Raw genomic sequence first — 18,994 nt, forward strand, 5'->3', positions numbered from 1 at the left:
AAATAAAAGGCATAATAAAACAAACACAGCACACACACAATAAGAACAACCACACAGAAGCAGCCACTATGAAAAGGTTAAAACAAAAGTTAACAAACAATAACGTATTAATAACAAGAGCAGACAAGGGAAATGTAACAGTACTAATGGATAAAGAGCAATACATCACAAAAACCAAGGAATATATAAACACCAATGCCATACGAAAACTGAAGTCAGATCCAACTACATGGTTCCAGGCAAATGTGAAACGAACACTGAAAAACATTGAACACACACTCACAGACAAACAGAAATACTACTTAACACAGAAAAACCCACAAGCACCAACACTCCACAGTCAACCGAAAGTACATAAAGACGGAATGCCAATGAGAGCTGTTATCAACTTCAAGAAAGCCCCAACACACCACATAGCCAAACACCTCCAAAAGTTAGGTACAAAACACTATAAAGTAGAAAACAACAGAACAGTGATAAACACAGGAAACCTAATAGAAAACATACAAAACATACAGGTACCACACACAGCATCACTGATTTCATTCGATATAGAAAATATGTATACCTCCATCCCTATCACAGAAACAATAGAAATCACAGAACAAAACCTCTCATCCCACAGCAACCTCACCACAGACGCAATAAAAGAAATAACAGATATGCTCAGACTGGCAACTGAACAAAACTACTTTCAGTTTGAGAAAGAATATTATCTACAAACTGATGGACTGCCCATGGGATCCCCAATATCAGGAACACTAGCAAACATTTTCATCAGTCACCTAGAAAATGAGATATTTGAAAAGATAACCACAAATGAAAGTGTCAAAATCATATATTGGTACAGATACGTGGATGTCATTATTTGTCTGGTAGATGAGCCAAGTGAAAAAATAGATGAACTCCATTCGGAAATAAACAAAGCTCATCAGAACATAAAATTCACACTTGAAAAAGAAAATCAAATAAATTTCTTTGACATTACAATTAAAAAAGAAAATGGCAAACATACATTTAAGATCTTTAGAAAACCAACAGCCACAGAAACAATAATACATTCCACATCCAACCACCCCCACAGCCAGAAACTTGCAGCACTAAGACACATGTTACATAGATTAAAGAGAATCCCACTCAGCAAGAGAAACTATGAACAAGAAATGAGTACAATCATACAAATAGCTAGGAACAACGGGTATGACACACATGTGGTACACAGGCTCAATAAAAAAATAAAAACACAAATAAAAAACAAACACAACATTTCCAGAATACAAAATAACTTACGAGCTGAAAACTTACAAACACACTCAACAAACACACACAATAACAACACCACACAGAAAAGAACCAGATGGTACACCATGACCTACACACATAAACTAACACACAGAGTTGCAAACATCCTAAAGAGACAGGGCTTCAAAATAGCGTATAAGCCTTCAATCACGCCTAAACCAGCCAGCTACCAAGAGGGACAAATTCCAACAATCAGGAATATATAAACTTGAATGTCAAAGTTGTGATGCAGTATACACAGGCATGACATGCAGGAATTTTGAAACAAGATACAAAGAACATATCAGATGTTGGAAGTATGAAACAAACCATTCCACATTTGCAGAACATTTAAAACACTACAATCATCATCCTACAAACATGGAACAAGAAATGAAAATAATGAGAATAAGCAACCATGACAAACATCTTATACAAACACAAGAAAACTTCCACATCCAGAAAGCCATAGCAGAAAACAAACATTTGATAAATGAACAAACACACATCAGCACCGGCTCCCTACTACACTTAATAAAGGAAATAACATTACACTTAATAAAGGAAATAACATAAAACACACAGCACAAAAAAATAAAATAAAATTAATATCACATACACACACACACACACACACACACACACACACACAAACACATACACAAACGCACGCCCAAATGCGTACACGAACAGACCACAGATACTTCAATAATTACACTCATAAGTTTCGATCTTTGGCAAAAACATTTGACAGTTGGCAACAGAAACCAAAACATTGCATTAAAACAAACATTCAGTGGATAGTGCTGTGGAATGTGGAAAAAACCGCAAATTGGCATTCATAAGAAGAAGAACAACACCAAATATGTAACAGGAGAGTAATGCGTAAGAAATTGTCCACGCAACCTGTAAGTACAGATCAAAACATTACTACTTAATAGGAAATAGCAACCACCAGAACTGTTTATAACCTATAGGCACAGTGACAAAAATGTAAATTAAATAGCTAACATATGTACATATTCCTGGCCACTGATAACGCCTTGCACAAAATAAACTCAAAACGCGTATGGCACTAAAATTGTGTTTTATTCAGTTGCTGTCAGACGGTCCATAAGTAAAAATTATCAATATACCGTAATATTACACGCAACTGAGGAAGACAGGACTACAAAAGTTGAAGATGTCAATATAACTGACACTTCTTAGTTTCTTGTGTTACATTTATGTCTACTTTACTGTATGCTGTACAATGTACTGTTTCCAATTTTCCAGAATGACAACCACACTAAATCTTCACTGCAAGCAAGTTTTAGAATCGCATTAAGAATTGGGCAATCTGGGAAACCCTTTTACGAAGGGGAGTTTGTGAAAGGGTGTCTGATGCTGCAGAACTTGTGTGCCCCACAAACGTTAGCAGGTTTCAAGAAATCAGTCTATCCAAGCAAACAGTGACAAGACGTATCAGTGCTATGGCCGGCGATGTGCACAGGCAGCTAATAAATAGGGCAAAAGACTTTGTTGCTCTCCCTGTTGCGCTCGATGAAGCAACAGATCTTACACAGGGTGTATACAGGGACAAGGAAAAAAAATTCCCGGATTATTCCCGGATTTCTCCCGGATATCCCGTTTAAAAAATATGCTTTTTCCCGGGCGACCTACTGTCACTTAGCACAGAAAAAGTTCCCTCGGAACTGTAAAACTTATCAATCCTTTGAATGGTTAACGTTTTATATAATCGCGTAGAACTTCCCGGAAAAAAAAGAAAAGCCGGAGCAGAGAAGTTTTGGAAAGACCTTTGATTTGCAGCAACATATACGCAGCATATTTTCGTATTACGAAAGTGTAAATTCGAGTTGCACCAAACACAGCTTGTTAGTTTCCGGAGCGTTGCAACCGAAGTTGTGATGTCCTTTTGTAAGCGAGTCATATCTCGAGCCACGAGATCTCGCCAGCCGATGACAGCAGCTATTCAGAGCGTAGGGCACGTGTTATAGTCAGCCAGTAGCAAGATTACTGGTTACATAGCGCGAACACACAAGAGGAAAAGTTAACGGTTTACATTAATGTACACAGTACCGTATATCTACAAGAAAAGCTAAGTTTTCACGTGTAATATTGGTCTTTTTTTGGTGTGATATACTTTAAGATACATCACACAAATGTGCCAGTAAATTTAAAATTGTGACATAAATGCCTCGGCTCGAAATTCTTGAAGTGGCTGGTCCTCAAACTGTTCAGTTTCAAACACTCTGTGATTTAGATATCCATCCCACTTTCACACACGTAACATAATTCATCTTGCGTAAAAAGAAATTTACTTTGAAAGTAACGCTTTTCTAACCACCGTTCGCAATACTGTTAGTTATAGGTTCGATTTACCAGTTGCCAGAGAGCGCCAAAAACGAATTATTGTGCGTGTGCAACTGCAGTGGTGTAGCAAGCCCGCATGTTCGTGTGTATAAAGCACTAAGAGAGCTTACACTACACCATAAAAGAAACAGGGCATCAGAGGATACTCCAAAAGGCATCAAAATTTCGTGAATCATACTAAAATGCATAATTCGGCTTGAAGTGCACATTGGTTTTTTCCAGATTCACAATGAAGTAGGTCTCATCTGATATTAAGCTTTTCAGTGTGGTTTTTGGGATGTAAATTTTCTTGGAGTACCAGTACTCTACGATCTCATGTTTGGTTCTTTATTATGGCATAATGCCATACATGGCAGAAGATAATAACATGCACTTGAAATTCACCGAACAGTTGGAAGTACCCAAAATTGTTAAATTAAACACTTCGTTTCAAATAAAATGATTGCCTCAGCGGAATTTCTTTAGCAAACTTGCAAAAATAACTTCATTCTTCTGCAAGGCGATTAATGCTTGACTGCTACTAACTTGGAAAGAAAATAAAATCAGAAACTGAAATTAATAATATATTTTTGCCCTCTGTAATTATGTGAATGCATTTTAATTCACTTGATAGCTCCCGGTCACAGAAATCCGTTTTGTTTTCATTTGACGTGGGAGCTGTACACGAAGAGAAGCAAAGCAGCGGAATCACTTAACGTAAACACGGGTCACGTGGAGACTAACCCCCTCCCCACTACAACTCAGACAACTCTGTGCAAGCGCGAATCTGGCAGCTAGGGCGCGCGAGAAAAATTTTTCTCGTTTGCATCTGGGTGCTTGCTGCTACTACCGATGCAGCTAACAGCCAAACTTCAAGAAGCGGGAAGCGAGAGAAGGTACTGCTTATACGCGAGTCAAATGCGCATGCGCAACAGACCGCTGGCAACTGGTCAAACGAACCTAATGTGAACAGTTGTGACGTCATGCTCATAGCAAGCAGTTTATTGTTACGAAGAATTACAGTCTGCGCCCTACGGCCTTTAACATATTTTTACTATCTGTAGACGCTTGTGCGTGCACGGTGTTTTGTTGTCGTAAAATGCACATTTCCTTTGCCACTACAGTTTTATTTTTTTCCCTCTCGTTTATATTTTATTGCTGCAGTATCATTCTCCAGTAGCAGGATACAATAACATTCTTTGCTAGAGAATCAATTCTGCAGTCAAAACTACAAAAATGTAACTGAAAGCTAAAACAATGAAAAATTCCCGGTTTTCTCCCGGATGAAAAAATTCCCGGGTTTTTCCCGGAATTCCCGGTTGTCCCGGGTCGTATACACCATGTTACAGATACAACCAATGTTGTGATATACATACGAGGTGTCGATAATGCACTTTGTGTAACAGAGGACGTTTTGGACTTAGTACCTTTGAAAGGAACTACTACAGGTGCGGACTTACTCCAAGCTGTCGAGCAAGCGATTGATGGTGTCGGTATGGATTGGAATTGGTGAGTCTCAGTGACCACAGATGGAGCACCATCAATGCAAGGCCATTGGAGAGGACTCATAGCACGAATGCGCCAAAAGCTAGGGTGCACAAATGAGACATATGGATTCACTACATTCTGCATCGAGAGGCGCTTTGTGCAAAATCAGTAACTTTAGCAAACGTCATGCAAATTGTTGTGCATACTGTAAACTACCTGAAGACACATGGGCATACACATCGCCAGTTTCGGCGGTTCTTGGAGGAATTAGGAGCGGAGTACGGTGACATAGCTTACTATACTGAAGTACGCTGGATCAGTTGAGGTAAAATACTGAAAATATTTTTTGATTTACGTTTGATCATAGCAACATTCTTACATGAGAAGGGAAAAAGTAAACCTATGTTGGAAGACCCTTGTTGGATATCAGACCTTGCATATATTGTGGACTCTCATGAACAGCCTAAACGTCAGCTTGCAAGGTAAAAATAATTTAATTTCTGACATGTTGGAAAAAGCAAATGCCTTTGAAAGGAAGCTTGCGCTTTGGGAGCGCCAGCTAATGACAGAAAACACTGCACATTTCCCGACTCTTGGACTGGTCCATGAAAGTGCTAGATTTCAAGAATACATATCAATAATTGAAAAAATTAAGGAACAATTTCGAGCACAATTTGCAGATGATACGAGTGTCTCCTGCCATTAGCCTCTTTGCTAGACCATTGTCGTCATCAGTTGAAGATGCTCCGAATGTTCTACAGATGGAACTGATCGACCTACAGTGCAATACAAGACTGAAGGACAAGTTCTTTGCAGTGAGAAGTTGAAAAGAAATCTACGAAAATCTTTCACAACAAGAATTTCCACGCCTGCATAAAGATGCCGCAAGACTTATGTCCATGTTCGGGTTGACATATGTTTGTGAAAGGTTTTTCTGGGTGATGAAAATGAATAAATCAAGGTTTCTATCAAGCATAAGTGATGAAAATCTTCACAACTGCTTGCGTTCGTCAATGAGCTGATCTTTTATGCCCGATATTAACTATATCATTTCTCATGACCAGTGATAAATGTGTTTGGATTTATTCCTTTCATAATAAAAAATTATTGTTTACTAACTGTGCATTATTGCATCATTCTGCTCCATGGTACATTATTATCAGGAAAATTGCTCATTAAACCAATTGTTCGAATGTATACTTACATTTAGTGGGTGTAACTGAGGGCGCCGAGAATTAGTTATAGGAAACCTTGCATTAGTTTGATGTTATTTGAAATCATGAATAAGGTTTGCTGTAAGTCGCTAACTACTCTCTTTCTTAAATACTAGATCAAAAACATTACGCATATTTGCGTGCCGTCAGTCAAGCTGCCTTAATAAAAACACACGGTTGTTAACTGTATTACTTGTCTTACTGGGTTAAAGTGGTAACGTAAAAGTAGACGTCTCAATGAGTAGACTGTGACAGTATATTAAATGTTTAATACGCGAAATACCTTCCCATGGTTGGCTTGCAAGCTGTGGAAAGAGCACTAGAATGCGCTGGTACAGAGTACCCCAGCAAGTGGATAAAGCGACATCTGTGCATAGAAACGTGCACTGCATGAACGCTGGCGGCTGCGGCATGCACGCTGTGACCCAGAAGTTGCACATGTGCAGGAGCACAGCACGCGTGTAGAATTTGTGGCCAGCCCTGAGAAAGCAGAATTTATTACTATCTTAGAAAGCGACAGTAGATCATTTTCGGTTAACCCGGACTGGCTCAAAATTTTGGATACTGTATTGCAGCTATGGATCATGATCCATTCTTTGTGGAACCGAATTTGGTACCTTTTTCTAAGAAACAGGCCGTGCAGAATGAAACAGATAAGATTATGGAATGAGGAGTGATATAACACAGTAACAGCGAATATATCAGTCCACTTACCATTGTAAACAAGGATGGAGGAGTACATGTTGCCACTGATGCACAAACTCCAAACAAAGTAAAAAGAGAGGTGGACAGGCCTGAAAATCTGGACAAAATGTTGCAAAAATTTCATAATGAGGTATTTAACCAGCTTCAACATGACTGCTGGCTATTGCCAAATCCCATTAAGTCTAGAATCGCATGGATATAAAGCAATCCTGTTTACCGGGAAATGTTATCGATACAAAGAAGTTCCATTTTGACTGAATACCTTTCTGGCAGTGTTTAATTGAGCTCTGGACTTTGTGTTAGGGGAGGAGTTGAGTTCCAGGTTAACTATTTATGTAGATGATTTATTTATCTCCAATGAAAACTGGCAAAAAAGTTCCAAATTGTTGCTTTTCAAGCAGGAGGCATCACTTTAAAATTATAGAAATGTAAACGTGTAAAATTAGAAATTAAATTCTTGAGCCATATAATTACTACTACCGGCATTAATAAGGACCTCGAGAAAGCTACGTGCCTTAGAAAAATTTCCCCCACCAAAAAATAGGAAACAGTTGTAAGCCTTTTTAGGTTGGTGTGGATTTTACAGAAAATTTGTTAAGGGGCAACCCTTCAATAATCCACACTTGAACAATCTATAAAAAGATTTAGTGCTTTTGTTTGGACAGACGAGAGTCGGCAGGATTGTGAATCATTAAAGATTAAAATTTGACATGATAATGTTTTACATCACCCAGTACTGTCAGAGACTTTCAATATGAATACTGACACTAGCACCTATGGGATTGTATTGAACTTTTCCAGGAGATAAATGGTACAGGAAATTTAGCTCATAGAACTATAGCTTTTGCCAGCAGGGCATTGACAGGAAACAAAAGGAACTTCACCATATCAGAGGAGGTAGCCTTGGCCATATTATGGGACCTCAAGAAATTTATAGATACCCTGTACTGAAAGGGCTACAAGCAAATGTTGCCAAATTGAAAACAAATGGGGAATGCTTTAAATACAGAATGGGCAGCATAGAAGACTTGCCAAAGTGGGGCAAAAAAACTATATCTGTAATAGACTGCCAAAACCCAAAATGGGCAGCCAATTGATTAATGTAATATGTAATTTGTTAATGTTGTCAAATGCAGTGCAAGTTGCTATTGCAGGTAGCAAAATTATTTTATTTTCATATCTGTTAGTGTTGTATGTGTTTTGCTACAGTTTTCAAAGAGGGACTGTGTTTCAAATAAAGGCAGTAAGAAAAGAATAGTAGGTTCAGTTTAAATTTGTTTGTTTATGTAAATATCAAAGAATGGACTACTATTATTAGAATCAGCATTGATAGTTTCCTCCTTCGTAAATTCAAAATCATGCTATGGGATGTGTTGCATGTACAATGTCAGATTGCTTGTGATATATGTAGGGGGTATAGTTGTATCTGTATACCTACATTTCTTGAATGCTTACAACATGCTACTGAATATTCTTGACAATACAGATAAATTTTGCTTACTACTCAACTTACTGTTTCACAAAATGAGAGTCAGATGTGACAGGTGTACATAATTGAATAACGTTGCTTTTTTGTTTTGGTAATTAAGTGTATAGTGTTTTAATGTGTTTTGCAATGTATTCTTTTCATGCTCAGGTCTGGATGAAGTGATTATTATTTTCGACTGTTTGGTACAATTAAGGTGTTATTGATGTTTGCCTAGCAGGAATCTTCAGTGAACCATGGGGCATATGTAACATCCATTTTTGACCTACTTTCTATTGATATTTCTATTTGTAGAGTTGCTTATGTGGAGTGCTGTATCTGTCATATGTAGAGTGTTTTATCTGTCATGGAAATTCTTTGATAATGTATACATATTTCAGTTATGTGAACTTTTGGAACAAAGTTTAAATTAAGCTTGTTAATGTAAATAACTACTGGAATGATTATTATGTAATGCACTGTAAATGACTTGGTCCATATTTAGGGAATGCAGGGTTGAATGTAAAAAATGTGGGGAATCCCTGCAGCTACAGAAGTAGCCTGCAGAATGGAAAAGGTGTCGTTCACGCAAGCGGCAACTTGTCACTTGCGACGGCTAAGGAGTCTGGCTTGAGCAGTGCTGTGGTTAATATCTCACTAGCAGTAGCGGAACATTGTGGCTCATATTCTTGCAGTTTTGAGGCAGAGGAGCTGAGAGCGTTATTTATGCACCTTTGATTCTGCATTTGGTGATATCATGTATAATGGCACGGTTTTCAGCCCTGCAAAAATATAATTCAGAAGATCTATAACAGGGCGAGGCCAACAGTACTGCCATGACTACATCGCCGTCATGTTAACAGCCACTGTAAATCACGCCACCAGTGCCACAAGCCTTCCACCAAAATGTTTATATTTGGCACTCTGTAAATGGACCAGGTATTTGTGAAATTGGTTGATTTTAATAATAATCGTGGTATTGCTAAAAGCTATATCTTGCACCTGTGATTATCCCAAATCACAAACCTCACCAGGAATCCTATCCTAGTGAATTTAATTCCGAGTGTGCTAATTTATTATGAAAAGACTATTCAGCAGCTGTAAAAATAGTTGTGATTGCTTTCTAATGTGTGGAGTTGTGTTTAAAGTTCAGTTTTATAGTTTGAGAAATACTACACTGCCAGTGCATTTTTAAATCTATCTGCAATCATTTTCTTAAATAATTTGCCTTACTTAAAAAGGTACCAGTAAATAGTAAAGTTATTAGTTAAAAGAATAATTATATTGAATAGAAGTAAAAAAGATTATTAGTTATGCACTTTGATCAGAATTACAAAGCTTTATCACTGTTCATTTTATGAGTAGGTGTTTGAACTTTAATTTAATATTGTGTTGGCATTTGCACAGTCAACCATATTTTGAGAAGGTTAAAAGACTGCTTTTCAAAGCACATTTGTTATTTGAAGAGTTATAGTTTGTTGTGCTTCACTTAATAAATAATTATTCATGACAATACTCACCATTTCCCATACACACTTGTGTTGTTTTGTTAATGAGCATGGTTCATCAAACCATTAAAGTTTAATAGCCCTCATGTGCTAGGCTAGTTGGTTAATGAAGCAAAACAAAGGTCCCTCCAGAGCCACTGTAGCCAGATTTGCTTTCTGTTTAATTGCTTCAAACTGGGCTCAAGAAAGAAATATTTACTGTGTTAGCTATTTTAATGCAAGCTGGTTCATGTAATGGCATAGAGAAACTCTACTAAGCAATGATGTTATAGAGTATGATCATAATAAACCCCGATTTAAAATCAGAATCATTTCATGCTCTGCCCTGTTTAGTAATGCTATTAGTATCATGTGTGTTGGTGACTGGTTGTATTAACTGCTGCATCGAGTTCATTCAAGGTACATCGTCTTGACTTCCAAGTTAGTACTACATTTATCTGCAAGATTAGGTTACTGTGTTGTAGTGCAAACAGATGTCAAGAAAGAGTTTAGTAGGTGTTAAGGAAAGTTAGGTTAGCCCTAGCGCTGCCTTGAGCTTTATTACATTGTTTGACAAAAATGCCTAATTAGGCTGGCAACTGATATTAATATGTAATATTACGACTTGTTTTTGTGCTGGAGAACATCTGTTCCTCACCCACCTGTTTAGTGTTAGTTATACTCTCATGGAGTGTTTTGGAAATGAATCCCAGTCAAACAGATTGTTTGTACTGTTCCCATTAGGTTATCTGACGTCACAACTTTCTCAAAAATTCCTCATAGAGGTTTAATGTAATCACTGACTGCCATTTATGGTGGTCTGTGTTACCATTACAAGCACTCCCTTTGGAGGAGCCCTCCTGCACCATTCCACAACATGTGGATGGCTGACTTGCTGCAAGCCTGTGCCCTGTGTTCTGTGACATTTGTATGGCTGCTTCGGTATCTTGGCATTTTCAGCTCTTAAGGAGGGAGGCAGAGCTTTAGTTGGTAAAGACATTTCCAGCTGGAGTACATCACAACCAGACACACATTATAGAATCAGGTATTGGATTTTAAGGTGTACCCAGGACCAGATGTACAGTCAGATCACAATTTAGTTATGACAATGAGTGAAGTAAATTTTAAGAGAGTTGTTACGTGAATTCAGTGTGTAAATAAATAGGATATTGAAGTACACAGGAATGGAATGTGAATTTTAACTTCTATGAGGCTCTAGATAATGTGATAATGAATGGCGATCAAACGAATTTTCACGTTCGTCTATATAATCGATGAGAGACAATTCATAACAACAGACAGCCAGAAAAAGACATCCAAACACTACAGAAGTGACCAAGTGCTGGTAAGTGTGATAGCTTATGCACAATGAGCTAAACAGTTCATGAATCCAACTTACTGACAAAAATAACAACATCCAGAAGCATGGAAGACAAAGCTGATGATCTGTTTGAGGATGCTAAATTTGGAGTAATGGATCCAGGGAGGTCAACTTGACCTTCAACCTCATAGTGGCAGGAATGTGTGAGAAAAATCAAGAGGTATTTATTGGATTTGTAGATCTTTGCATGACATTTGACAGCATGAAATAGTGAATTTTTTTTCTCTAAAAGGTACGTATGTGGTACAACAGATAACATAGAATATGAGCAATAATCAACAAGAATTGGTACTCTGAATCAAAGATGATTAAAGATAAAGATGCAGGTAGTCTCCACAAATGTTCAGATGAACACTGAAGAATCATTGGTGGAATTGAAGAAACTTCCAGGAATTTAATTAAAACTGAAGGTGAAAACGATTTTGTTTAATAAAATTCACTGGTGATATTTCTGTGTTCACTGAAAGTCCGAATGAATCACCAGAGTTGATGAATGTAATAAACAGTTGAATGAACACTAAATCAGGATTAATGAATGGAAGAAAGAGGAAAGTATTGCGGAGTAGCAGAAATAACATTGGTGGCAATGTTTACATCGGAATTAAGGACCACGCAGTAGACTGCTTGTAGTGACTATTACACATGAAGCTAAATTACACTGAGTGACAGAGCGTGGTTGTTATAAGGAGTAATGTTGCATGGGAAAGCAGGAGATTCCTTGTAAAACAAAGTTACTAATACCAAGGATAGGCCTTAATTTGTATTGGATGTCCCTTAATGTATGTCTGGAGCACAGTACTGCATAAAAATTAATTGTGGATTATGGAAAAAAACAAGAGGGGAATCGGAGCATTCTAAATTCGGTGCTGTAGAAGGGTGTTTAAACTAGGTGAACTCTTAACAGAAGAACTGTGGAATGTCTGTGCAGAACGGGTGACGATAGTGTGGTATGTGGAAAACTGTGACAAGTACGATGGTCAGCACAGTAAGTTATATTTGAAGGCATCAGGGAATAACTGCTGTGGCACTAGAGGTAGTTGTTAAGGTTAAAAACTGAAGGGAAAGACAGACAGAGGAACGCATACCACAAATGACTGGATTCTGGGTGCTCATGGCACTGTAAATCTGTTGCTCACACAGACAGACATTGTCAACAGGAGGCAGAGTTTCTGTTTTGCATGTCTGTGGTTACTGGAACTGGCTGTTACAGCAGTGGGGCAACCAAGGTGGACCACACCCTGACAAGCTAGGCTCTGCTGATGTTTGCTTCTGGTTGGTGCTTGCAGAGAGTATTTTTGTTACTAACAGAAACTTTATAGCAAATTATTGGGTTGTTTTTCCTGTCTCATTCCTGACGAGGACCAAAAATGGTCTCATAAATGTGTGTCTATGTGTGACCTCTGCTAGACCATTCCAATACATCCAAAGTAACATACAATTATCTCATTTGACATAGTGTTACACATTCAGTGCACTCATACTCCACCTGCCACAAAATTTTCTGTGGATGACATTGCATGAATTGTTGTTGGCATTGGTTCGCTGATCTTGATGAAAATAAGTCACTGAACTGTTGACAATAGCTATTTTCTCTACCAACCTATTCTTAATTAACCTCTCTCCCATGATACTATGATCTAGTCCTGAGGATACCACCCATGAATGTATGTTCTGATGCTTTTCAGTATTTATGTCTGATCTACCATATAATGGTGTGTGTGTGTGTGTGTGTGTGTGTGTGTGTGTGTGTGTGTGTGTGTGTGCGCGCTGAGGGAACTCACCGCATTTGAGAGACAGTGGCCTCATCAGGTGGAGGAGTCGTGGGCCGCGCAGCAGCAGGTGTCTGGCGAGGTGCGCTGGCAGAGGTGGCGGCAGCGACGGAGGTGGTTGTGGTGCCGGTGGTGGTGGTCCTCGGCTCTGTAACGACTGGTGCACTGCACACACAGAGAGGCAGGGTGTGAGCTGGCTGGCATTTCCTCGAGGGGATGAGGGGGTGCCTCCCTATGGCCACTGTGTGATTTCAAGTTGTAGCATTCGCACTGCAAGTAATAGGTGAAAAGCAATTATGATTTTTAGCATTTGTGCATGCAATGTCAACAATAACAATTGGTGCCGGTTACGACTCTGAATCAGGCACAGAAACTACGGTTTTTTCTAATGTGTGAAGGGCTACGCTCAGCTGATGTCGATAAACAATAACCTTCATCTAATTGTCGGTTATTATGCATATTTTAGACGGAACTGATACTAGTATTGAAATAACAGGTGATCGAGACGTCTGCGGTTATCATTCTGTTCAGAGGTCAGTGAGACAGAAATTATGTGGGTGTAACTGAGGGCACTGAGAATTAGTTATAGGAAACCTTGCATTAGTTTAATGTTATTTGAAATCGTGAATAAGGTTCGCTGGAAGTCACTAACTGCTCTCTTTCTTAAATACTAGATCAAAAACATTACGCATATTTGCGTGCCGTCAGTCAAGCTGCCTTAATAAAAACCCACGGTTGTTAACTGTATTACTTGTCTTACTGGGTTAAACTGGTAACGTAAAAGTAGACGTCTCAATGAGTAGACTGTGACAGTATATTAAATGTTTAATACGCGAAATACCTTCCCATGGTTGGCTTGCAAGCTGTGGAAAGAGCACTAGAATGCGCTGGTACAGAGTACCCCAGCAAGTGGATAAAGCGACATCTGTGCATTGAAACGTGCACTACATGAATGCTGACGGCTGCGGCATACACGCTGTGACCCAGAAGTTGCACATGTGCAGGAGCACCGCACGTGTGCAGAATTTCTGGCCGGCCCTGAGAAAGCGGAATTTATTACTATCTTAGAAAGCAACAGTAGATCATTTTCGGTTAACCCGGACTGGCTCAAAATTTTGGATACTGTATTGCAGCTCTGGATCATGATCCATTCTTTGTGGAACCGTATTTGGTACCTTTTTCTAAGAAACAGGCCGTGCAGAATGAAACAGATAAGATTATGGAATGAGGAGTGATATAACACAGTAACAGCGAATATATCAGTCCACTTATCATTGTAAACAAGGATGGAGGAGTACATGTGGCCATTGATGCACAAACTCTGAACAAAGTAAAAAGAGAGGTGCACAGGCCTGAAAATCTGGACAAAATGTTGCAAAAATTTCATAATGAGGTATTTAACCAGCTTCAACATGACTGCTGGCTATTGCCAAATCCCATTAAGTCTAGAATCGCATGGATATAAAGCAATCCTGTTTACCGGGGAATTGTTATCGATACAAAGTAGTTCCATTTGGACTGAATACCTCTCTGGCAGTGTTTATTAGAGCTCTGGACTGTGTTAGGAGAGGAGTTGAGTTCCAGGTTAACTATTTATGTAGATGATTTATTTATCTCCAATGAAAACTGGCAAAAAAGCTCCAAACTGTTGCTTTTCAAGCAGGAGGCATCACTTTAAAATTATAGTGAATGTGAACTTGTAAAATTAGAAATTAAATTCTTGAGCCATATAATTACTACTACCGGCATTAATAAGGACCTCGAGAAAGCTACGTGCCTTAGAAAAATTTCCCCCACCAAAGAATAGGAAACAGTTGTAAGCCTTTTTAGGTTGGTGTGGATTTTGCAGAAAATTTGTTAAGGGGAAACCCTTGAATAATCCACACTTGAACAATCTATAAAAAGATTTAGTGCTTTTGTTTGGACAGATGGGAGTCAGCAGGATTGTGAATCCTTAAAGATTAAACTTTGACATGATAATGTTTTACATCACCCAGTACTGTCAGAGACTTTCAATATGAATACTGACAGTAGCACCTATGGGATTGGTATTGAAATTTTCCAGGAGATAAATGGTACAGGAAATTTAGCTCATAGAACTATAGCTTTTTGCCATTGACAGGAAACAAAAGGAACCATACCATATCAGAGGAGGTAGCCTTGGCCATATTATGGGACCTAAAGAAATTTATAGATTGGTGGGGTTTTAAGATCATCACACATTGACCATAAAGCTCAAACATTCCTTAAAGAATAAGAATAAGAATCTTTACTAGCCGTTCAGTATTTTCTTATACAATGGGCTTCGTCAGTAAGTTCAATTACAGTATAGAGATGGTTATATTCTCATAACAATGTACATATAAATCATGTGAAATTTAGCGTAGTACAATAGCACACATTTGGAATTTTATATATTATTAATTTTACAATGAAAAGGAAAGCATTAGACAGATTTATATTAAGCAGGGAGTATTCATGTTGATGACACTATGTCATTATCATATACATGTTGATAACACTATGTCATTATCCTAAGCTATTGATACAAATTTAGGTCCTACTACAGGCAGAGGTACCTTTCTCTATGTTAAAACAGCAAATCTTCCATATTACATTCTTTAAATTCATCAACTGAGTAAAATGCTTTACCTTTGAGCCATTGACCCAATGTTGTCTTAAATTTACTTTTAGATACTGTTTGTACAATTTTAGGGAGCATATTAAACAGTTCGAGGCCTACATATTTATAACTATTATGTACCTTAGACAGTCTAGAGTATGGCAGATCAATTGTGTGGTTTCGTCTTGTATTGTGGGTGTGGACAGATGACCTAAGGGGATATTGAGCTATGTTTTCTTTTACGTGTAGTAAGCAATAATAGATGTACAAACAAGGAACTGTCACGATGTTAAGTTTTTTGAAATGTTCCCTGCACATATCCCTGGGAGATAAACCCACTACACATCGAAGAGCTTTTTTTTGCCATCTGAAAATTGATATTGAACTGGGAGAATTTCCCCAAAGCAAAATACCATAAGAAAGATGGGGGTGGATATAAGCAAAATATGAATGCAGCAGTAAGTTTTGGCTGACATTACTCCTAAGCTTATAAAGTAGGAACATAGCACGTGCAAGTTTAGAACAGACGGATGTGATATGTTTATCCCAGCTAAGTTTCTGGTCAATCATCATTCCTAGCAGTTTAACGGACTTATTTTCTTTGTTTGTTACCTTCAAATTAAAGAATATTTCCTCAGTTTTTGTTTCATTTATGAATAGGGAGTTTGCACTAAACCAATGAACTGATTTTTCAAATATTATATTATTTTTTTCTCGTACAGATTCAAGAGTCTGTCCTGAATTGATAAAAGTTGTATCGTCTGCATAGAGGACTGTTTTACAGGGTAAATACTGTGGCATATCATTAACATACACTACAAACAGGAAGGGCCCAAGTATGGAGCCCTGTGGCACACCTCTTTTTATTGTTTGTGGGTTTGACAGCTGCCCATTTACACTAACAAATTGTACTCTGTTGCTTAAGTAGGATTCTAATAATTTCAGGGTGTCTTCTTCCATGCCGTAGTGTCTTAATTTCATGATCAAAGTACTATGAGATACAGTGTCAAATGCTTTACTCAGGTCTAGGAGAGTAGCACATGAGATTAATTTATTTTCAAAGCCATCATATATATCACTAACAATATTTTCAACTGCTTTAACTGTGGATAGTTTAGACCTGAATCCATACTGTGAGTTACTTAACAAATTATTCCTCTCAAAATAGTGATTCATTTGTTGGTGAACACAGTCTTCGATTATTTTAGATATTATTGGGATTAATGAGATAGGGCGATAGTTACTTGGATTTGATTTATCTCCTTTCTTAAATATGGGAATAGTTACTGCTATTTTCAAACAGTCGGGGAAAATCCCTTGCTGTAATATATGGTTGTTGCCTTCTAAATGGCAGGCTCACCCAATGGGTTTTATACCTGCAACAATTTAATTATGAAATCTGCTATGTAAAGGGTACAAAAAATTATGTGGCAATGAATTGTCCCAATGGTACAGATGAAGTACCCAAGGAATGCAATGGAGATGGAACTTTCCAAATTAATTACATGAAGAAGATCAGGCAAAAATGAATTTGAACAGATTTGCAAAACCAAGCGATATCATCAAAATGAGCAACCAAATTGGAAGAAATCTGTATAAGTAAATTTTGATTTTTAAAACTATCTTGTATAAGAGGAAAGGCTTCATTACTGAAGAATGGATGGTGTGTTGGCCTACCCAATTTGATACAGATGTCAGATTATTTTCACTAGCATTGGGCCAAAGGAGTGTCTAGATAAATTGGCTAGTGTTATAGTGATTGCCAATAGTATGAGTCTAAAGGTAATTGAACGTATTAGGTCTTGTGACATCTGCCAGGGAGCTAAGGTAACCAATAGAACTAATCAAGGTCCAATGCAGAACACGTTACCTAAAGATACCATGGATATACTGCCTGTGGACCTGTATGGACCCCTCCCCACAACTTCTGGTAATTGTAAATGTATTTTAGTGATTTCGGAAGTATTTTCTAAATTTATAAAATTGTATCTCCTGAAAAAGGTGACAGCAATGTCAGTATTCGATAGGGTGATTCAGTATTTAAGACCATTGGAAAACCCAGTGCAGTACTGCCCAATAATGGCCCCAATTTATTTTCAAAACCTGGCAAGATGGAATGGAGCAGAATGGTGTAGAAACTAAATATATTAATGAAGACCTTGCCTCATGGGTTTACTGAGTTCACACCTGGGGAAATTCTGCTCAGTACTAAGAGCAAATGTTTAAATGCGGAAAAACTAGAGTTCCCACCGTTTACAGATTTGGGATTAGCCCAGAAGAAAGAATTGGTAAAAGAAAAAACAAAGCCGAAACGAGATCTAAAACGCACAATAGCAACCTGAAGTTTGCCATGTTCAAAATTGGAGACTGTTTTTCTGAAGACCCATGAATAATCAAGTGAACTTAACCACAAAATTTCTAAATTTATGTATATATAATGGGCCATTCACAGTACAAGACACACCTCACAACAATGCCTACTATTTAATCTACCCAGAGTCGAAGAAGCTCCTTGGTGTCCATAATGTAGTGGATCTCAAACTGTATGTACCTAGGAATGAATAAATGAAGAAATCATACCAGACTAAAAATGTATATTATGCTGTAGATGAAATAATGTATCTATCTTATGAAGCTACTATACTGTATTTAACTGTAATTTATGTTCTTATAAAAATGCTGTTACCTATGTAAAATTGCTGTTACTACCTTAGAAGTTCCAGATTCTAAAACCTGTTGTAAAATATGTGATACCCTGTACTGAAAGGGCTACAAGCAAATGTTGCCAAATTGATAAGGAATGTGGAATGCCTTAAATACAGAACGGGCAGCATAGAAAACTTGCCAAACTGGGGAAAAAAACTATGTCTGTAATAGACTGCCAAAACCCAAAATGGGCAGCCAATTGATTAATGTGATATGTAATTTGTTAATGTTGTCAAATGCAGTGCAAGATGCTATTGCAGGTAGCAAAATTATTTTATTTTCATATCTGTTAGTGTTGTATGTGTTTTGCTACAGTTTTCAAAGAGGGACTGTGTTTCAAATAAAGGCAGTAAGAAAAGAATAGTAGGTTCAGTTTAAATTTGTTTGTTTACATAAATATCAAAGAATAGACTAGTATTACAATCAGCATTGATAGTTTCCTCCTTTGTAAATTCGAAATCATGCTATAGGATGTGTTGCATGTACAATGTCAAATTGCTTGTGATATATGTAGGGGGTATAC

General features: G+C 37.8%; 1 protein-coding gene across 5 annotated transcripts in view; it reads right to left on the reverse strand.

The window, feature by feature from the left end:
* Nucleotides 1–18,994, reverse strand: part of LOC124719965 (poly [ADP-ribose] polymerase tankyrase-1-like) — a 106,559-nt gene that overhangs the window by 24,150 nt on the left and 63,415 nt on the right. For 4 of the 5 annotated variants that reach the window (XM_047245181.1, XM_047245183.1, XM_047245179.1 and 1 more), the window contains one exon: nt 13,155–13,307. The exons of the other annotated variant lie outside the window; for it this stretch is intronic. In XM_047245181.1, coding sequence (XP_047101137.1) covers nt 13,155–13,307 — 153 coding nt within the window. The remainder of the gene's footprint in view (nt 1–13,154; nt 13,308–18,994) is intronic. 5 annotated transcript variants of the gene reach the window in all.

Source organism: Schistocerca piceifrons, chromosome 11 (genome assembly GCF_021461385.2).
Source record: "Schistocerca piceifrons isolate TAMUIC-IGC-003096 chromosome 11, iqSchPice1.1, whole genome shotgun sequence".
NCBI classification, from domain to species: domain Eukaryota; kingdom Metazoa; phylum Arthropoda; class Insecta; order Orthoptera; family Acrididae; genus Schistocerca; species Schistocerca piceifrons.